The sequence below is a fragment of the Erpetoichthys calabaricus genome, chromosome 11, assembly GCF_900747795.2.
Source record: "Erpetoichthys calabaricus chromosome 11, fErpCal1.3, whole genome shotgun sequence".
NCBI lineage: Eukaryota > Metazoa > Chordata > Cladistia > Polypteriformes > Polypteridae > Erpetoichthys > Erpetoichthys calabaricus.
Window position 1 is genome coordinate 16051536 of NC_041404.2, and position 23571 is coordinate 16075106.

General features: G+C 36.0%; 1 protein-coding gene across 2 annotated transcripts in view; it reads right to left on the bottom strand.

Annotated features, from left to right (window-relative positions):
* LOC114660203 (gamma-aminobutyric acid receptor subunit beta-2) overlaps nucleotides 1-23571 on the bottom strand; it is a 326416-nt gene that overhangs the window by 13159 nt on the left and 289686 nt on the right. For both annotated transcript variants that reach the window (XM_028812740.2, XM_028812739.2), the window contains exons 6-8: nucleotides 14120-14257; nucleotides 9288-9440; nucleotides 8321-8565 (exon numbers count right to left, since the gene is read on the bottom strand). In XM_028812740.2, the coding sequence (XP_028668573.1) occupies nucleotides 8321-8565; nucleotides 9288-9440; nucleotides 14120-14257 (536 nt within the window). The remainder of the gene's footprint in view (nucleotides 1-8320; nucleotides 8566-9287; nucleotides 9441-14119; nucleotides 14258-23571) is intronic.

Genomic DNA, 23571 nt, shown 5'->3' on the forward strand with positions numbered 1-23571 from the left:
ACAGTTTCTTGAGGAAGGTCTAGAGCTAAAACGGAAAAATACCAAATGTGAAACCTGTTATGACATGACAATGTGCCGATTAGTTTTTGAGCCAAGCAGTGCAAGAGAAAGAGGCCCTCTAGAGGAACCCTCAAATGAATTTTTGATAATATCTCGAGAATTATGTCAAATGCCATAATTCTGCAATTAATTATGAATTCTTCTCGTCATTTGCTGTCGTAATTACCTATTTTATGATCAGAAAGATCAGCATCAGAGTGGTAAATAATTACTGAAATGTTATAAAATAGTTTGGGTAACTTGGTTCTTGAGGCATAAAGCCTCAAGTTTTTTTCTGTCCACCTTGCCATCTGACCTTATCATCAGACTCATCTTTAAAAACTTGCAATACACTATTTTATATAAGGACACTACTCTTTTACTAATTACAGTATATATCTACAGTATGTTTTATAAGATTATATGAAGAAAAAGAATGACTTGAATTCTTGTTCTGTAATAGTTTGTTTTTTCTATGTTTTCTTCATTTCTTTTATGTTCTGGAATTTTTTCTTTCTCAAGATTGATTTTGAAGTTAATTGTCTAAGTTATGCAAATTTCATCTGCTTGATTGTATACTATGTTACGTTCTTGAAGCAATATCAAATAAAAAATGAATGAATGAAGAAATTAATGCTTTCACACTGGTGTCTGCATGTTGAAGATACACACACAAAAAAGACCTAAAAGAAAAAATAGTAAATGCAGTTTAGCAATATGAAATTCAACATTAATACAGTAGAAATGTTTATTGATATTTTGAAGACAGATTAAAAATAGCACTAAGGTTGTTTTGGTTTTTTTTAATACAGAAATATTTTTTAAAAAATGTAATTAGGAAAGAGATTTCATCACTGCCTTCAATTAACCACTGACTGGTGGATTGACTCAACTATGAACCTCCATCCATTTTGTCCTCTTAAACTAAGTTTAACCACCTTATGTGTTATGTTACAGCATGTGTTTGTTCTCTGACTGAAATTTATTCTATCTTTTTGTTGTTTTGGTAATTTTTAAATTATTATTATTGTTAATACAGTAAAACCTTGATTATCCGTTACTCAATTAACCATCAGTCTCCATTAACCGTCAATAAAAGAATAAAAAAACAAAAAAGAAAAACATTGCGCATGCCAATTACTGTACTACTACTGCTGTACAGTATGCTGCGAGCTTTGCACATTTAAACAGCTTTCCCTGGCGGCAGCACGTAGTGTTCTTCCCCAGCACCACAGCGTCAGTTTCATACCTTCAATTTTAATAGCATAACTTTTCTCTTTTGTTATAATTAATCTACTATACATTGTTATGGCTGATAAACGTATCCGTGTAGCATTGGAATTGTCACAAAAATTGAAATTATTAAACAGTTACGAAATGGCAAAAGTGTTTCAAGTATTGCTTCAATTTATGGAGTAGGAGGAACAGTTAATGATATAAAGTGTGATGCCAACAAATTGAAAAATGTGTCAAAAATGATGGTAATGTTATTCTGTATTAATGTTAATGTTCTTCTGTGTTGTAATTATCTTTCTAAATTCTGTTATATTAGGTTTTGTTAATATATTGTTATTATATTACAGCTTGTGATGCGCTGTACGGGAGTAGAAAGGGTAGAATGAATGCTATAAGTGATCGGACTGCGTGAAAGGCTTCTGTTCTGACACACCACTTAGGAGATGAGTGAAAGGAGAAGTTATGAGAAAAAGGAACGTGCGGCATAAGGAGGTTTTTGAGTAAGGAGTCAGGAGACAATAAGTAGGAGTTATAGAGAAAAAGGAATGTAAGTGGCGGGAGATAAACTGATTGTTAGGGTAAGCTTCCTTTTATTGTTTCGGAGGTGTACTCCATAAACCAGATAATGGCGTATAAGACTGGGCACCGTTTGTTACAGAACAAAGGCTCCAAGTAAAATATAGAAAACTGCAGTACCTCTGAATTGTATTTGTTTATTACACTGGCCATTACAATATTATATGAATTAATTAATTTTGTTAGAACTATATTATATTTTTTTAATATCATTTTGTTTTGTAAATAAAAATGACTACTCACTAAAGTAATCTACTGTATATCATTTTTGAAGTAGCTATTCTGTTATCTGTCTTTTCTCTTGACCATCACGGCCTCTGTCCAAACCCCTGATGGGTAATCAAGGATTTTCTGTATTGTTATTTTAGTATTTACATTTTGCATATGCAAGTTGGAATGCATTTCTTCTTTTCTGTGGATGTGGATCTCCAACAGAGAGCTGACCTTTATGTATTTGCTGAGTGACCGCCTTCAGACTCTTCAGGCTGGAGAGTGAATCTCCCAAAGGTTCATTGAGATTGGTGGAGAAAAGGTCACTGTAACTATTACATTGATATTTCCTGATTTACTGTGTATTTTCAATTTCTTTTTGGTTTCTGTTTCTTAGATTACAAATTAGAATTGTTTGCACTGGGTTTCAAGCACAGCTTTTTGGGATTATAATTACACTATTTTGTGCTCTTTTTTGTTTATGGAAGTAAATTCTTCATTTTTAAATATTTTGCATTGGCTTTGTCCTTCAAAGCCAATGGTTTTATGGTTTCATCTTCCTTCATGGATGTTTTGAGTATTTTTGTGTTTCTGGAGAATTTAAATATATTTTTGAACTTTAAATGGTCCCAATTTTGGCCCTTTGCAGGCCAAAGCCTGCCTATTGAGTTTAGGGTCAGACTGCCTGAGGTGAGGCCTATGTCTAGGGTGGCCTAGTTTTTGGGTCTTTTTGGAGACATTTTATCCTGTTTGCTTTTGTTTCTGTCACCATCTGACTACAATGTATTTTTTATATATCCTTATAATTATCCCACTGTTTCCAAGATGAGTTAAGGGAGAAAGGGTTTACTAATTGGAACATTGGTTTGCGGATTATCTCATTTTTGTTTTTTCTGTGTTTTTCAGATTTGCAGTAGCCTCGGGCCAATGTGTTGGTAGCTACTAAAGTACCCAAGGCTTTACTACTTCTGAATTTGCAAAAATGCCTGGAATCACCCCTATTCAATAATGTATGGTCTAGTAGGATTTTGTCTTTGCAAGATTTAAAGAAACAAAGATCTACCTCTGTAAGGAATCATATTTTTTTTATAATTTTGTACTCTCCTTGCAATTCTTATATCTCACATTACTTAAGCATTCTGGTTCCCAAGTGAGTACTTTCAGTTCATGTTTCCAATTTCTACACTGTTTATACTAGAAGAAAATGTTCCAGTGTGTGCTTTGCTTTTCTGAAACAGGCTCTTTTTTAATGAATAGTAAGAGACAATTTTATTCATCCTTGTCAACTATCATGTTAAGATTTTTCTTCTTTCTTATATCTACGAAAAGCCACCAGAATAACACAATGAATGTTTGGAGAAAAAATAAAAGAAGTGATCAAGATAACATGCAAAATGAAAAGCAAACTGAATAAACCTCATCTCTCTCACTTAATTTACCTTCTGCTGATCCTCGTGAGGGTTATGTTGGTCATAGGCTGAGCAGGCCAGACCAGACTGCTATGTTCAAAACAACAGTTTCTAGTTTCTTTTGAGCAACTCAGAGTTTTTACAAGCCTACTGAGAAACATAGTCTTCATAGCATTTTTCCAAAAACACTCCCCTGGAAGATTCCAAAACTTTGAGGACCTTCCAGGCTCTCAAGATGCTTTTTCTGATGTTGATGACAGGAAGCAGCACTCTGAGAAGGAACCTCATTTTAAAAAATTGTACCCACAGTCAGGTGATTTCTGTAATTGACGTGTGGCAGTGCTGATTCTGCGAGGATTAAAAAGATCCAGTGAATGTCTTTGACCCATCTTGAGCATAACTGGCTTCAGAATAGTGTATTACACCTCTGCTGGACAGACAGGCATGTGCATGATGTTTATGGTTGTAAGTTTGTCTTTAAATGTAGCTTTTCTTTCATAAAAATGTATTTAGATATAATACCAGTTTCCACTGCTTTTCTCCAGACCACCTGACCTATAAAAAAACATATTTTAGGCCAAGAACATAACAGCTACTCTGTACTTATTAGTACGAATGTACTGAACCAATTCATGGATCCTAGTAATTTCCATGGATCCAGACCAACAAATCAAAAAAAAAATATAGAAACAGTTATTTGAAATAAATTACAAAAGTTCTGTGGCACCCAGCTGGGACGCCCAGGAAGACAGGAGGAGGGCTCATGCCTCCTCCAGACCACGAGGGGGCGACCGCCCTGGTTCCTTTGGGGGCCACGGGTACAGAGCTGGGAAGCTCAACCCTGTAGGGGCCCGTGGTCATCGCCAGGGGGCACCCCCATGCCTGGAGAACCCTGGACTTCCAGGTGTGGCGGAAGTGCTGGGGGGAAGATGAGTGGGGACACGTGGAGTGCTTCCGGGAACGCAGCCGGCACTTCCGCCACACTGGGGCGTGTTCATGGGAGATTGCCGGAACACACCTGGAGCACATCCGGGTGCTAATAAAAGGGGCCTGGACTTTGGGGGAGTTTGGGGTCGTGTGGCATGTAAGACTGTACATAATAGACTGTAAATAAACGTGTGTTGGTTACAAAATGATGTCTACCTGTCTGTGTCCGGGCTGTTCCCCACAGTACCTAAACTTCATACTATTCCATTCCATTCAAAATAGCGTAGTGCTGAGGTGTCACCTGTTGCACGGCTATACTTGGGTCCTAATTTGGCATCCTGAGTTGGTTCATTCTGTGGTGGGTGCGGCAATGCGCTGTATCAGTGCACGCTCCCAACTTCTCTCTCTCTCTGTATATGAAAATAATATACTAAATAAAAGCCAGCATGGGTGCATAAGAGGAAGATCCTGCTAAAGCAATCTTTCAGAGTTTCAGAACAGGTAACTGCAATAGTTGACAAAAACAAAGAAAATTACATGTTTTACTTAGATTTTCAAAAAGCCTTTGATACACTCCCACAATGAAGATTAATTCTGAAAATAGAAGCTGTGGACATCAAAGGTAACCTACAAATATGGATCTCAAGTTGGCCTACTGACAGGAGACACACGTTACACACGTGCGCATGAGAGGCAACTAAAGGGCTTAAATAATAGTAATACCATGCCAGACCAGGGGGTGGCGAGCTGCACTAACTCTCTCTGTCTCTCCATCCTCTGCAGACTATCCTCAGGAAATCCCACTAGGTGCCTATGCTTCTGATGACATCACTTCCGGTCCCAGCACTCCGGATGACTTCACTTCCGGTCCCGGAAACATCTCTTCCGCCTCCGGTCCAGAGAACGTCACTTTCTGTCACGGCCATTAAAGCTGCCATCTTATCCAGCCAATCATTTCTGTTTTGGACTTCAACTTGAACACAACTCTTAAAAAATTAATATTTTGCAGCCAGGGCATAATATATGGGTGGCTGCCCCAAACCTTTTTGATGTACCTGTGTCATACTTATCACAAGACAAAGAGTACAGATAAGAAGAGAATCCACCATGTGGAGTGAGGTCATCAGTGGAGTCTCTCAGGGTCTGTCTCTGGGTTGTTACTTTTTTCTGATTTATATTAATGAGATTGATTCCAGTACAGTTAGTAAACTTGTGAAATTCACAGATGACACTAAAATTGGAGGAATAGCAGACACTGAGGAAGCAACAAAAATAATTCATAAAGACTTGGACAAGCTTTAGAACTGGGAAAACACTTAGAAAATGCTCTTTATTATAGAAAAGTGTAAAGTGCTACACATGGGTAAAAGGAACATCAATTATAAATTCAAAATGGAAGACAATGTCCTACAGGAAGCAACTTCAAAAAAGAGATTTATGGGTTTATGTTGACACAAACATAGTGTTAGGTTATATCATAAAAACTGTTGAATATAAATCAATGCACTAGTGACATTGCATCTGGAGTATTGTGTGCAGTTCTGGTCACCACTCTTGCACTTCAAGGTGTGCAGAGGAAAGCAACCGAGTGTATCTTGGGACTTCAGGACATGTCACACTCTGACAAACTCAAAAGAATTAAACTTGTTTAGACCTAATCCAGGTCTTTAAAATCCTTAAAGGCATTGATAAAGCATTCCAGCGCAATTATTTTAACTTAAGGGGGAATTGAGGGCAGCCTAAGAACACCAGTGGAAATTAAGGGGAAATGCATTTAAGTCTGAAGCTGGGAAGCACTTCTTTATACAATGAGTTGAGGGAATCTGTTAACAATTACTGAGACATGTAGTTGAAGCAGGAACCTTGACAACCTTTAAGAAGTGTTTGGATAATATACTGGGACAGCTTAGCTATTAGATATATGACCCTGATGGACTGAATGATCTCCTCTCATTTGTAAAACTTCTTACATTCAATTAGCTTTTTAATTAGTTAGAACAACACATGTATTAGTCAGTTAGTTTTATGAACAAGTCTAGTCTGATGATTAAAGGATAACAAGCACTAGCAGAAGACATTTGCCAAAAAAACAACCTCTCCAGGCTTAAATCCTGGTATCTTGGTTTTGATAACCAACATATTAACTACTTTGGATTATGTTGTATCAAGTGTCTCCCTTGGACCAATTTGTCATGGATGACATTACCAGAATAATTATGCATACTGAGAGAATGGCTGTAAGGATCCATAAGGAAAGACACTACACCACTGTACCATTGTTTTTATGTTTGGAGGGGCTAAATAATTCTATAATTCTCTTTAAAAAAATCTTAAGAGTCTTCCCCAGTCATCCCAGGATAAGGACTGAAACATTCTGCATGATATCATCAAAAATAACACTGTTGTGCTTAGAAGTAATTTCCTCCTTATGATAAAAAAAAATCTCAGAGGGTTAGTAAGAAATTTGGTTATTCAGTGTTCAGCAGTTGTGCTCACAGAGTCAGTTGCCTTCAAAATATAAGTTTATATTGTCATTAGCTCACAAAGTCAGGTACTTCTCCACTCCTGTCCTTGAGACCTACAGTGTCTTCTAATTCTCACTCAAGTTTCAACTACTGTTAAATTGTTATATTCACTGACCCTCAGCTATAGCTTGCCTGTTGCTAAATATTTTAAAGATGTGTAATAACATGTTTTTATAATAGTCTACACTACATAATGTATAAGTTATATATAGTATTTACAGTGTCTTAGCAGCAATGAATCATTTTTGAACTGGGTTAGAATATAGGTCTGTAAAGGAATTTCATAATCATTTCTGAATTTCAGTTCCAACAGATAATTCTAAGATAATTTTTAATTTTGTTTTGTTTAACTTTTTTACATAATGGTGCTTGTTTTATTAATTATTTATATGGCGATTTCAATTTGTTGTTTGTATATCTTTAACTTTGGAATTCAGAAATTGCTTGTCAGTAATATCATCAGGACTATGGAATGAATTGACCTTACTGCTGAGATGTGAAAGTCATTAAGGTGAACATCATCTTGGGGAACATACAGAAGAAACCAAAGAACTAAAAGAAGTAAAATGCAAAATGGCTTTGACTAAGATTTGGTGTTTCACAGAAGATAAAAGATTTTTTTCAGTTTACTTCAGCTATGATTTTGTTAATAAAAATTTAGCATCATGCTGACACTTGAAGATCAGTAATCTGTCTTATGTGACAGCTTATTCTTGGGGAATTATTTGTCACATTTAAATATTAGTAACTACAACTGACTGTAAGCAATGATCAAGTGTTACTGGAGTTAGAAGAGAACAGCAAAGAAACTTGCATATAATGTGGCTGTGCTTAACTGGACATGAAACAGAATCTGTGCTCTTATCTGAATGTAGAAGTCCAAAATATTGGAATTTTACAGGGTGAACGGACCATATGACAGCTTTGCTTGAGTTAAAATCTTGTAGACACCGTGGTTCTCAAGGACTGGACTAGCGACCCTGGTAAATATAACAATTAAACAAAAAAAAATTCTGAAAATGTATAAATATAATCAAAGTATCATTAATAAATATTGGGAAATACAAAACGTTAACCAAATGTAATCAAAAAAACTGTTTCTTGTGAGTTAACAAGTTAATTAAAAATAGAAATATCTTATATTTGAAAAATCTTCCAATCTTATACATGCTTTTTATAGAATAAAATAAAACATACATAATTACAACTTTTACAATCTTAGCAATTAGGATACCTAGACAAGAATGTCATAGTAAACTCATGTGATTGCAGTTGATGTTATCAGCTACTAAAAAATGAATTCCTTTAATTCACATTTTCTTAAGACTCATCATTGAGATAGTATTCTGCCTTTTTTTTAATTCACAAAGGTCACCAAGTATGGCCATTGGCTCCTACCTTGTTAGCCTCCATTCTCATCTTTTCGTTATTAGCTGTAGCAGCTTTTTCTGCAGCCTTCTTTTGACGTTGTGGCCCTCGCCCAAAGAAAATGTAGTTTACTAAAGCGTATTCCAGCAGAGCAAGGAATACAAAGACAAAGCAACCCATCAGGTACATATCAATGGCTTTGACATAGGGAATCTTGGGAAGAGTCTCTCGTAAGTGAGTGTTAATTGTTGTCATGGTCAGGACAGTCGTGATACCTCAAAAACAAACACAAAGAATAGCATTCCATGGATATACAGTGCAAATATACTTCATTTTATGAATATTCAATTTTCTGCTGAATATTTTTTACGATAAAATAACAATGAAGAAGCTGTCTACAGTATCTATTCATTTATTGCCTACATCAACTTTTTTCATTAGAAGCCATAGTTTGTTTGACCTTATTCCACCATCATCTTTAGTTACATGTAACATTAGAAAAGCATGACAACATTGGAGAAGCAATTTGTACATCATGACCAAACTTTGACACTGTATTTGGTATGTAGGGGGAATTTGTCTAACCATAGAAAAACTCCTAAGGAAATGCAGAGAATGTACGCCATCCATGAAGAAAATGAACGAACCAGAATTTCAACCCAGGCTTCTTGTGAATCACAGGTTAGCCCTCCATACCAAGTTAACCTACTTTTGGTTTATTTATACTTGCTTAGTGTAGCAGTCATTTCTTTAATACACTTTGTCAGTACCAAGTTTCTGACTTTTTGCATATTTTCAAATGAAAGCACATTGGTTTTAAAAATCTGTGAATTGAAATAAATGATTTTCTCCTAATTTGATTATAAGTTCCCATTTCAATTTTATTTGCCCTTCTCATGCAACAAAGAAACAGTTCATAGTATGTACATTATGATTATTGTGCATTAAAAAATGAATTCCTAAAGAAAAGAAAGTCCACTTCCCTGACTCCTCTTACCTAAAGCAACTCTGGCAGCTGAAGCATCATAGTTAATCCAGAAAGAAACCCAGGAGAGGATTGTGATAAGGATTGAAGGCATGTATGTCTGCAGGATGAAATAACCAATGTTCCTCTTTAGTTTGAAGCTGAGGGAAAGCCGGGGATATGATCCTGAGAAAAACAAAAAGTGTTATTAAATTAATAAAAATTATAAATTAATTTTCACATGTGAGCAAATGAAAAAGAAATAACTAAGTCAACTCTGCTACGTAGTCATGTCAACTAGTTTACTGGAGCAAATATTGTCTGTTCTAATAGCTGATTTAAGCAAAGTCCTTAATGGATAATTTGGATGATTTACACATAAAGATAAATAAATATGGAGGCGAGAAGATCTAATTCATTAATTTAAAATAGGTTTTCTTCTGGGCTCAATATTACTGACATATATAAGATGATGAAGATTGCATATCAAATTCATTCATGTATTTGTTGTCTAGTGCAGGGGCGCTAAAAGCCTAACCTGGTGCAAGGCAGGAGTTAAACCAGAGGGGTATGCCTGTCTGCAACATGGCACTCTACATATAACCACACTGACCTTCACTGGCCAAATATGATTTGTACATTTTTTAACCTAAAAGACTTTGGATCTGGTTGGAATTACCTTGAGAAAATCTGTGCCAATGTGCCTCTCAGAATATAATTCATGCACTTTGCAATTAAAAACTGCTATACACAACAAAATTTAAAGCTAGCAATAAGCAGTTCCATAAGGATTATGCAAATCGAAAGGGGAAATGTTATTACTTTCAGCACCTTGCAAGGGCCTTCTTTAGAAAATAAGTTTCTAACAAAAGACTTTTAAAAATTATTTGAAAAATGCTTAGATGAGCGATACTGTGTATACCTCTGATATTTTTTACTTGAAGTGTAACAAAGTTATTCATATAACTTTAGTTTTATATATATATATATATATACTGTATATATATATATATATATATATATATATATATATATATAAAATAAATAAACATCCATTACTATATTTAAGGGATTATTGGCAGTACTTGCTGAGATGATTACTGTGTTAGAGTATTTCACTCAGGCTAGTCCCCAAATTGACGAAGCCACATTAAGACTCAATAGGATTAATACTTTATTAAATGAATAAACAAACAGGAGCAAGCCACTAGAGTTTTGCATCTTTGTAACAAAGCATTATGTTACGACAACTGTGTTGAAACCACAGAAGAGATTAAATTAGGTCTCCAGTTTGTGGTGTATGTCTATTATCTAAGCTGACTGCCACACACTGTATGCAATTTTTCACAGTTTAAAACAGTTTATACTTGACACTGATGACAGTTTGGGGTTATATGTCCTTGTGTTCAGTAGGTTATAATCTTTCTAAGTGATAGCTCTTTAACACCTAACTTTTTTAACATGCTTGATGAATGCTAGCTCTATTTTTACTATATTCGGAAGGACATTCACACTTTGACTGGTGCTTATGTTCGCCTCTGTGAAACTGCAAAGCATGTTGTCACCAAAATTTCATTTTTTTTCTGATCTGTGCAAGCAATTATATTTACAAAGTTAGGATGCAAGATGACATTCAAAAGATTTATTACAAATAGTAAAGATGAGTGCCTGTATTGCCCCATCCATTCATTGTGTAACCACTTTATCCAGTTCAGGGTTGTGGAGAGTTGGTGACCATTACGACAGCACTTTGCACACGTACACATTTATACAGAGCCAAATTAGGGTCACAAATTATTCTTATATTTACAGCTTATAGTGCACAACTAAAATGGCCAAACATTGATATGAAGCTGCACTGTAATACCAATGAAGGGCTTATGTTTTCTTATATATTTTAATGGGATGGTTTACTGGGTAGATAAAAAACAAACACCTCTTCACAATGTGAAACAAATATCTAAAACACATAAAGAATATCCCCATACTTGTATTCTTTAAGTGAAAGAGTGTGTAAAGAGTAGTATGCCCAGTCCTTTTTGCTTAGGCGTTCAGTGGCACACAAAGCCTTCTCTGAAAAACTAACAGAAATGGCATATTCATACCAAGTCTGTTCTATAAGGAAGGCATTTTTGTCTCCAATTTCCATTCCAAGATGGTAAAATCCAGTACAGGAATTTAGTGTAGAATGGATTAGCAGGGGATTCACTAACTAGGAGGTCAAAATTACTAGCAAACAAAGGCTTAGCACAAAAACTAGGAAACAAAATAGCTAACTAATTGCATAAAATTCCAACTCAAGCACATAAATTGATTTGTCCATTACACATCGGCATTATTTACAGCCAACACCCATCTAATGTCAAATGTAGAATTTGCCACATGATAGCAATCCTTCAGGCAACAGGAAAACGGTATGACTGCAGCCATTCCAATCTTTACAAAGTGGAGCTGAAATTATTTTCTCGTTATAATGATAAAAATAAACAAATCATGACACAAATGAACATTTAGTGCAAAATGTGCAAAATACAAACATAATAATATTAACAGGGATGGAAAAAAAGATGGAAAAATTGTTCCAGGATTAGTGAACAAACACAAAGGTCTTCCTGCAGCCTGTAGTATCATCCATCCACATTTCCAGGCCACCTCAGCAGAACACATATCACCTCTGCACCATTTTCTTTCTTTTAATTAAGTATTCTTCCACTCACTCCTTGACACTCCACACATCCACCTGACCATTCTCATCTCTGCTCTTTGTAGCTTTGCTTCATGCCCTGACTTGCTGTCTACATCTCACCCCCATACAGTGTAGTATTCTCTACACAGTACACAGTTTTCTCTCTTTAACTCCATTGAGGCTCCTTTAGAAATCACAACTATCTTATGTCTTATAATATTACAGTACTGAAAAATAAATTATTAACCACTGTGAATGAAGCATAAAATCAAGTTTTACTTTTGAATAGGGAATAACACAACATAAAATACAGAGGAAGTGGGGATGGGAGCAATATGTAGAGTTCACTGACAGATCATTTTTCAAAATAGAGCTTAGAATTCAATTGGTACTGGGGTTCCTAACAAAACTAGTCCAGGACATTTGTAGTAAAATTCTCACACTTAGACCTATCATCACATCTTCAGGACATATAGACCACCAGCATAAGAAAACACTAGAAGAAGATTATAAAAAACTAGCTGTGTAAGCCTGTGCTGTAAAAAGCCCGGGGTCCTAGAAACTATTGAAATTATCAGAGAAAAAATTGAAATGTAGAGATGTCAGGTAATTGAAAGGAACTACTCTGGGCGTCTCTCTCCTAGGAAGATTCATTTTGCCGATGTGCTCGCCTCGCTTGTGCATTAGCGGCGGGAGGAAAAGTAAAAGGGATACCGTTTTGCCAATGTAAACGGATAAGCAAGTTTGTCTTTCTTCGTTTTTGCAGACGTGTTTGCCTTGCTTGTGTATTAGTGGTGGGAGGAAAAGTAAAAGGGATACCGTTTTGCCGATGTTAGCGGCTAAGCAACTTTGTCTTTCTTCAGAGGTTTCGTTTTGCAGATGTGCTTTAATTGCTTGTGTATTAGCAGCTAAGTGAGTTTTCTGTTTCCTCGAAGGTGGAGCCCTTATCCCGACTCCACCTCTCACTTCTGGCTTGGACAGACACACACACTTCCACGCATACACATTTATATATAAGATGCAAAGATATGTGCAGATCAAGATCTTGTATTACTAAGGACCACACATATAAATAATGCAACAGTGTGATGACAACTGGGGTAATGTATTTTTAGGCAGTAAAGGTTTTCATTTTATTTTGAAGTTTTTAAATTTAATTTGATTTTTTTACTGTCTCTATATGAGGTACATTATAATAGGAAGTATTGAAATGGGAATGAAATGTCAAGTTCAGGGTTCTGTGACAAACTTACTCCTTTCAGAGATTATGTTATCATTATATCTTTGAGTCCCCCGATGTGTGGATGTGTTTTAGTGACATGTATACATATGAAGAGAACAACTGTTTGAGATCAAATTTTTAAACATCAGAACCCAATTAAGATTGAACTAAATTGGATCCTAGGAAATTCTGTTTTTCTGTTTTTAAGCACAAAGTGACCCTAAACAGTCCTAAAATATTTTTTGAATGTCCTCTTTAACATTTATAAGTAACCAAGCATGACAAAATAATGTTGATCATCACAAATAAGGAACATATACAAAAGCAAATAAATATAGCACTTAACTCTTTGACCATTCACTTCATCAGTACATTTAACAAAAAAAGATTCTGATGCTCACTGTGAAATATGATTAAAATATGCCTTTGTTAGGACTAATAATATTACAAGCTATACACGTGTTAGGATGTTTTATTAAAAAACAAGGTAGCCTTTACCACAAAGCTGTGACTTGTTCACAGATAGAATTGCTATTGTGACAATGATCCTAAGAATACTTCGACATCAACCAAGAAATAGCTGCCTAAACACAAAATCATAAAACTGAATAAAAATCTGTGATCTAAATTGGGCAGCCCCCAAGCATAAATATATGTTTTGTGCATGTCTGTTTAAAATACTGAATGAAACATGTTTGAGAAGGTTTTGTTATGCATGTAATTATCATTATACACTTAATTTTTAAGTCCTTGAAGATCCTGGTTCTAACCCACAGACCTCAAGAAAATTTGTGAAGTCTTGGAAACACTGTAAAGTCCTGCCTTGGGTTAGCAGGGGTTCACAAAGCATTCTAAAAGATGAAAATTGTCTTTTTGAAGTTCTGTGGTGGTTCTTGGATTCTTTTCAACCAATTGTAATATATGATTTTTAGAGATATTGATCCTTTTAAAACTTACCAGTAGAGAAAACGACATTCTTGGAGATAAGTTTGTAGTCCACAATAGAAAACTGGGGAAGTTCTATCCTTTCCACACCAGAGACAGCGTTATCACCACCTCGCCAGTAGAATTCAATGTCATCTGTAGTATAACCATCTAGAGAAAGAAAGCAAAAGGTGAAATCTGTCAAAATGCTTGTCCAGATATAGTACTGTTGAGTAGCCATTTTCCACGTTGAATTGCAGTGGTATTGGTTGGTTCAGTTTAATAAAATTTGTAATCTTTTCCACTGCCTCTGTCAGAATTAAACCAGCCTGTGCAGCACATTGGTGAAAAGGTAGATGGAAAGGACTGTAGGTAGGGAAAGGCAAACTAAGAATAAAATAGATGCAATAATCTACTATAAGATAACACAAAGATTTGTTTCTCATTCTATTAAGAAAAAAAAAGTTAATAATGGGTGTTTATGTTGCTGTTAGTGATATAACTAGTTGGATTAGGGATACTCAACACACACACAGTACATATATAACCTATACCGTATATATAAATAACGACTACATTTCTTTATTTGACACCATATTGGATGTTGTAAACATGATACTAATATAATATCAAGTTTTTTTTTTCCTAAAGAGATAAAACTGCAATGTATCCCAGACATCTCATTTACTGTGCACTATTCAGTTGTCTGATATAAAGCTGAGTAAGTCAATAAAGTAAGCCTATAAACTGGTACTTAGTGGCAGTTTAAGACACATCATACAGCCATTAAAGCATGATAACTTCTTGAAGTCTTGTTCAATAAATATAATGCTGTGTTCATTGATTGTACAATCTACCCTTTGTCATCTTAAACCTAAACACACATACTTAATTCAAATATCAATACTCAAGTCAATAAGGTTTTTGCTTATTGTAAAGCAGCCATCCTTTCTTGGATTAGGAAAGAGGCAGGTCAGTCTCCTGTACTTAACTACACACAGGTATTACCTGAATGCATCTTTTAAGATTTTCCCTCTGCTTTTATTTTCAGAGGTACTGCTAAAGTAAATTTTGTGTTTGGAGTTGATATGCACCATGAGACCCAAGGCAGATAAAATGCTTTCAAACTCCTACAAATGACAGCAATGTTTTAAGATATCTAAAAAACAGACAACCAGTCAAAGCGACATGCTGAGTGCAGTAGACCTTTCTGTGATGGTAATGTGATAGTAGTCTGTAAATTAATGACATCTGAGCCATGGTTTGTGCTATTTGAAGATATTGTTGTTGCCTTGGAGATGTGATTATTGAACATGTGAACAACAGGCTGGACATGGTCTGCTCAATAATAAAATACCATTCAATATGGGACTTATATTGGTGAAAAAGAAATGTGCATGTCTATAAATGACTTGAACTAATTTTGCAGGTCTACTATAATGATATTTTGAAAGTTAAATCAGAGTAGCATGGTGATATGGGTGTTAGCTTTGATGTCACATAGCTCAGAGGTCTCAATCCTGGCTTGGCACTGCTTGTGTGGACTCTGCACATTCCCCCTATGGGATTTCTTCAAGGTCTACCAGGTTTAATCCCACCCAGAGTGGCACAGGTGAGGTTAACTGATAATTCGAAATTGTTCCTCTATAACTGAGTTTGGGTGTATGCCTGAGTATGCCCTGTGACTGGCACATCATCCAGGGTTAATTCCTGCCCTTCTTCCAACAACAACAACAACAACATTTATTTATATAGCACATTTTCATACAAAAAGTAGCTCAAAGTGCTTTACATAATGGAGAGAAGAAAAATAAAAGACAAAATAAGAAATTAAAATAAGACATTAATTAAATTAAAACATTAATTAACATAGAAAGGAGTAAGAAACCATTGATTGATTTAACCAGATACTAGATTAATAATATCTATAGTTAATATAGTTTACATCCAAAACACATTATTTTAATGCTGACACTGAGTGACATTGAGATGTTATAAGCTTTCTGATCACTGCTGCAGAGGGATCTTGTACTTCTCTCATGAAAATAATCATTCCTTTTTTTATTTCATGCACTGATCATCTGGTTCTTTCTACTGCTTGCACCACTTTCCCTTGTGGCAGCAAGAATACTCAAAGACATGGACATATAGCAGCTTTGTGTACTAGAGCAACTGACTCCATTGTGAATTATTTGAAATGAGTGTATTAATATTTAATTCTAAGTGAACTACAGGCAAGTATGTTCTTAGCCTGTGTTAGTCTGAATGCTGAAAGGTGTAGAAGGCTTTCAATATACAGTGAAGTTCCCAAATAACATGAAAGCACCCTAATGAGATGGAGTTGCAGTATGCGTCTTTTGTATTCATCTTTGAGTAGAAGCTGTTTTGTGCTGATTCAGAGTGCGGTAGTTTGGAAAACAGCTGAATCAAGCCAACCACTCTGATGATCCTTTTTTGTTCTTTTATCGTACCTGCTACATTAATTAAACATGTATAAAATCTTAAATTTTAAGTAGTCTGATAACTCCTCTGAGAGAGAAAGAGAGGAAAAGTGTTTGTGCGTGTAAGTGATCCCAGTGATGCTATGGAGTACCATCACAGGTTTGTCCCCAATTTATGTCCAATGTTTCTAGCTGGGTTGACAAAACAAATCAATCAAGAATCATTAAATAAGAAGCAATCAACTATACTACAATTTATCACCACAATACTGTGAAGCTCTTTAATTTTCCACCAACACCTCGAAGACATTTAGGTTTGGTTGATCAGCAATTTTAGACTGGCATAGTGGGTCTACGTATACCCTGAGATAGACTGGCATCCCAGTTATTGTATTGAATACTGCTAATGTAGACTCTAGCTGTCTTTGACCATGAAATGAAAAAGTGGGTTTAGAAAACTAATAAGGAGATACTGGGGTCATGAGATGAAAAGAAGCTGATGCTTTTCTAATGTGAAATCTTGTGAAATAAAATTCATTATACTCATATGCTGACCAAATCTTCTGAGATTACACGCACTGTGTCTTCAGCCTCTGCTTTCCAATATTTACTTTTAATGAATGTGTTTCTTTAAAATTACATGCAAGAAGTAATTGAACGGTTAGCCTCATAAGCACCTCTTTAGGAAGTGGATGGAAGCCGAAGTATACAGAGGACATACACACGGGCAAAAGGGGAAATGCACTCAGACGGTAACTGCACCAGGGATCAAACCCAGAACACTTAACGGAAACTGCACCTTTAACCACTGCACTACAAAAGTACCACAAAATAATTTTGCAAATATACATTGAAAAAACGGTTTTGATTATTTCTGTATATTTTTGGGTGCTAAATTCAAAAATGAAAAACCATTTTACTCCATCACGTAACATTTTTTCACAAAACACATTAGCTGTCAATTATATACATTTTTTTTGCTTTCACGCTATAATTAATTAAATATAAATATTTTATTTCAATGATAAATTGTTTGAATTAAATATTTTCTAATATTAAAATCTATGTTTGAAACTATGAAAATCATTTTGAGAAATTTAACTACAATGAGCCTCTTTAGTTCATATGTGGAGGCCTGAAGGTTCTGTGTATCCTACTGGGTCAGCAGTCAGTCATACAAAATTACCACATTTCCTCTGTGAGTGGGACAGCAGGGCCAAGAACAGAGATTGGGTTAGAAGGAGTGTCCAGCTAGAAAAAAGCTACGGCTTGGTGCCATAAACGTCATCAGACCTAGCTTGGTGGTTCCAAATATAATGTTCCTGCCTAACCCCATCATTTTAAGTTTGGTTTAATAAAGCAGTTTGTCAAAGCACTATGAAAAGATGGAGCCTGTCTAATGTTTTTGTGCCTGATGTTTCTGGGTTTGTTTGAGGCTAAATTCAACGAGGACATTTTTGTTGAACTTGATATTAGGAAACTGATTTCTGAGGCCAAATCTGATGATAAGAACGAATCACCTGGAATGAGAGGCTTGGGTAGCATTCAAAGAATTAACTTCTATGTTTTTAGGTAGCAAGAAAGATCCAAAATATAAAGAATTTGTGAAGAATGTATTGTTAAGTTTTAGGAATTGGGTGCAACACATGTCTCAAAGTTCTCTTTTTAGATTTGTATTTGGGATTTTTCCCTTCAAACCTTTAAGCAGTGAGTGAAGAGCAGGGTGAAAGATTTCATCAGGATAAGAAAGACATGGAAAGAAGGTACCAAAGACATCTGGATGTTATCATGATGGCAGACTACTGCTGGATGATTCATAGGGATGTACCACAAAAAGTGTATGCTTGACAGGCCACCAAATGAAGTTTTGCATCAAAAAAACAAAGAAGTGACAAAAACTAGAGATGTTATACTGTATATACAGTAGGTCAATGAAAACGTTTTTGTTTTCTTTACATATATGTTTAAAAATACTAGATTGATATAAATATTTTCATGTTAACTTAATTTAGAACAATATTGTATACTTGAATAAATTGTGTTGCTTGTTAAACTATATTAATTAATTAAATAAAATAAATTAAATTTCAGGGCGGCACGGTGGCGCAGTGGGTAGCACTGCTGCCTCGCAGTTGGGAGACCTGGGGACCTGGGTTCGCTTCCCGCGTCCTCCCTGCGTGGAGTTTGCATGTTCTCCCCGTGTCTGCGTGGGTTTCCTCCGGGCTCTCCGGTTTCCTCCCACAGTCCAAAGACATGCAGGTTAGGTGGATTGGCGATTCTAAATTGGCCCTAGTGTGTGCTTGGTGTGTGGGTGTGTTTGTGTGTGTCCTGCGGTGGGTTGGCACCCTGCCCGGGATTGGTTCCCTGCCTTGTGCCCTGTGTTGGCTGGGATTGGCTCCAGCAGAACCCCGTGACCCCCGATGGATGGATGGATGATAGAAACATTCTAATTATATTTTTTCTTGTGTTCATGAAAGTAAATAAAAATAATTATTCATAATTGAAACAGTTTTTATGAGTTTAGTTTTGCACACCTGACCAGTACTGGTTGAAGCCTATTTGGAGCCCTAGGCGGGCCCCATGAGTTACATACTGTAAATGGCGGACCCCAGATTCAGTATTATTACACAATGAAGAAGTGGGGGTCATGGCCTCAATGTCCAGATTCCCTTAACTTTAATAAGTGCCACCCTCACACTGACAGGTTCTGGACATTAAAGTATATATATATATATATATATGTATATATTATAAATCAAGTTTAAAGGATAAGTTTGGTATTTTACAAGTTGAAGTTATTTCTTCACAGACATGCTATTTATACATTTGCATATAAAATAATGCTCTAAATTTAATCACTTTCTATATATTTAAAAAAAAATTACCTTTCCCAAACTTGCACATTACATTGCAGTCTAAGGGGCAAAGAGGAAAACCTCAAAAATTTATGAAATACTAGGGGGCTTTGCCCCATGTTTGCTTCACTCGTCAATCCCCCAAAGGCCTGTGCTATGTGCCAGCCCCACTTCGTGTTTCTGCTACTCGCGTATGTGGATTTCACTTTCACCAAACAACAAATCTTTTAATTCTCGCGGATAGGCCTCTTCATTGGGAGGAAACACTACTTTTCCCTGATGGCAACACGAATTAGACGATCCACAAGTCTCTGACTTAAAGTTTAAATCTGAATAATATATTCGATCTCTTTTCACTGTTCCGTTATTTCACCGAGTAATAATTTCAGTTTGTTTGCACTAATGCGATCTTTACTATCATTTTTCTGAGACTTTTGAACTTTAGTACTTTCATTATTTCTAACCTGCTCTGCATGTGCATCACGCCAACATTTTTGAATTCTTTACGATGTTCTACTTTGTCATCTACTCTTTGTCTTTTATTTCCGGTCCCTGCCGCAGTTAAATCTCTTGCCACAAAGTCTCGTTTCATGGGACGTGAAAGTATCTCTCTGAAAAAGTCATGTCTCATCCCAGGATAAAAAGTCTCATCCCTGGATTTTTTTTATTATAATAGAGAGACAAAAAGAAATACACAAAAGCTCAAAGCTGTTACATACCAAGATTTGTCACAATAGCATTTAAGGTGTTACGCTAAACCCTAAACACTAAACCCACATATACTTTTTAATAGAAAAATTTATCTCACTCACAATAAATTTTGAAAATGTACTGCTCGTAACAACAAACAGATTGTTTTATTTGTGCAGAAAAGTCAAAGCCAGGAGTACATAATACTGTGAAAACTAAACACTAACCTAGTCAAAATATTGCAAAAGTTTTAAATCCTGAAGATTCTGAGCATCAGAATGTGCAAACATTCACAACCTTGGACAACAGGAGGCCCACAGTGCTGACCTAAATATCTTTCAGGTAACAATGTCACAGGTCATGACCACCTGTTGTCATGAGGTAGCAAATGAGATTCATTGTTAACAATAAAAACACTTTTGAGGCACATAAGGATGAAGATGGCAGAATAAGAATAATAGAACATAATGTGAAAATTTAGCAACTCATAGAAAAATACAAAAAAACAAAAAAAAGTAAAAATGAAATCTACACAGGCTAGGACCCTTAAATTACAACATTAATAAAATACAGCACAGCCACTGATGCAGTTCTAGTCAATCATATTGCACACTCATGCACACACTTACTCAAACTGAGCTAATTTATTACATAACACAACCATTGCATATATTAGAGGAAAACAGTATTTGCAGAGAAAAATCCAAGCAGACATAAAGTGAACAACACACCATTACTGGGCCAGAATTAGAATAAAATCTCCTGTAGCTATGAGCTAGCAATGTTAAAAATTGCACTACTGTGCCACTCTGTCTATTAAATAATAAAATGCTACTGTGTGTGTGTGTGTGTGTGTGTGTGTGTGTGTGTGCGTGTGTGTGTGTGTGTGTCTTGGCCCTATGAGCAATGCAATTGGCCAATCTGGCTTTGGTGTGACTGGTTAGTATGGCTTTGGTGACACAATTAGCAGATGAAGTGCCAGGCATGGAAAGTTGAGGCACACAAGGAGGAGTGAAAAAGTAGGAGGGGTACTGAGTGTTGCCTTCAGAAATGGGAAACATTCCCAAGAATCCCAGTGATGTTTTCACAGCTGGTAATGGGGGTTCATCTACCATTTCTGATTGTCAAAAGGCACATAGCAGGTGAGCAAGGTACCTCGAAACAAGAGAGTCTGAGAAGATGGCTTTACAGGAATGCACTCAAGAGAGGGAATGCCAGACAAGAGAGGTTGAGATGCATGAGAATACAGAGGAATGATGTAAGATGAACACTGATGGTACATGTAAGGTATGAGATTTAAGTCTAGTCTGTTACCCATCTTTGACAGGTAATGTAAACAGTAATAAATAAAAGCACATTTAAATATTGATATTTATTAATTAGTAAATATGGACAGGTACTTTACTATACTTTCTCTTAAAAAATAAATAAATAACTTCAATTAATATCTAGATGGATTACTTTGTTAAGAATATGAGACTTTTGTGTACAGTAAAAAAAACAGAAAGCGGAACCTCATCGTACTGAAGTTCATTTTTCAAAGAAGGGAAAATGAAGGCATAAGCCTTCTTGATATACTGTGTGCATTTCAGCTTCTCTGTTATCTCAGGCGAAAAATTCCTTTTTGTCCAGAAACGAACCTCCTGCAGAAAAGTGAGGTCAGACTTCAGGTGGCTACAGGACACTGATGATGCATTCATGATCCCCTGAGAAAAGTGAAATAGAACCTGCTGTGTAAAGGTAATGGGGTTGATTACTTAGAAGGCTATGCAGGGCTCCGTGAAAGTTGATTAATCAGAAACAAATTTAAAAATAACTTTCCATGATTTTTTTTTGTAGTATACAGTTGCATAAAAGGCAAATGAACCTTACCTCTATACTTATATCTTGTCATTTTTATTTATTTATTCAATATACTGCTTCTCAAGTTGAGTACTGACTTTATACTAAACAAAGTTGCTTAGATAATAATTAATAATAGAGTACAATCTGAGATTTAATCTTTGCATTGTTAAGTCCAATATGAGTCCCATTATGGTCTTGGAAAATTGAATTTTCACATCTGTTGTTCATTTACACAAACTCTTGCAGCTTTTACAACAATGCACTGTCTGAGTTAAATGGTCACAATGTCATGTCTTCTTGCTATGTGCCACAAGTGTTTTGAGTTCTTTAAGTAAGAGATACAGTCGATGTGCACACTGTAAGCTTTTTTTGCACTGTGAGCCTGAGCCAGTTATCTTCTCTTCTTTCTGTAGGAACTCACTTTGAGATACAGATGTAAAATGCTTTGTGTAGCTCTTCTGAGAAATAACATTTACATTCATAATGCACACTCAGGTACACTTAATCCAGTTCAAGGTCATAGGGGGCTGAAGCCTATCCCAGCAGGACTGACCAATGTGTGAAGCACCACTGGATAGGACCCCAGTGATAAATTGGATAATAATGTGAAACATTATGAAACACTTCTATTCTTTCATGATTACTAGTAAGAGGTCAATATGTTAAATAGATAGATAGATAGATAGATAGATAGATAGATAGATAGATAGATAGATAGATAGATAGATAGATAGATAGATAGATAGATAGATAGATAGATAGATACTTTATTAATCCCAATGGGAAATTCACAAATGGCATTTCTCACTGTTAAGAGATGTCTAATCTTCATCCATCCATTTTCCAACCCGCTGAATCCGAACACAGGGTCACGGGGGTCTGCTGAAGCCAATCCCAGCCAACACAGGGCACAAGGCAGGGAACCAATCCTGGGCAGGGTGCCAACCCACCGCAGATGTCTAATCTTGATCACTCTAATTAAAATTTGACCTCAAAAATATGTTAAATAAGGCAAGCAATAAATAAGAAATTAATGTAAAATGGGATGTTCATGGTCTATGTACAGTAAAATAACTCAAACTAAGTCCTCATATCTTTAATATATTTACAAAAAGGCACCCTTTTCCATCAATCCATTATCCAACCCACTATATCCTAACTACAGGGTCACGGGGGTCTGCTGGAGCCAATCCCAGCCAACACAGGGCACAAGGCAGGAAACAAACCCCGGGCAGGGTGCCAGCCCACCTCAGGGCGCACACACACACACCAAGCACACACTAGGGACAATTTAGGATCGCTAGTGGACCTAACCTGCATGTCTTAGGACTGTGGGAGGAAATCGGAGAACATGCAAACTCCATGCAGGGGGCGAACCCAGGTCTCCTAACTGTGAGGCAGCAGCACTACCACCGCGCCACCGTGGGCACCCTTTTGACCAGGGTATTTAATTTTTAAACATTTAAATTTAAATGCATTATGGAGATGGTAAAATTAGCTTCTTACTTGTATGCTTCCTTTAGACTGGAGACAGTAGTATAACACAAACAGGAATACAATGGCACACATTAAATACAACATCTGATGATATACAAGAGATGATCAAAATGTTCTGAGCCTAACCTATTAAGAGAAACACCAGTAAAACCAAACA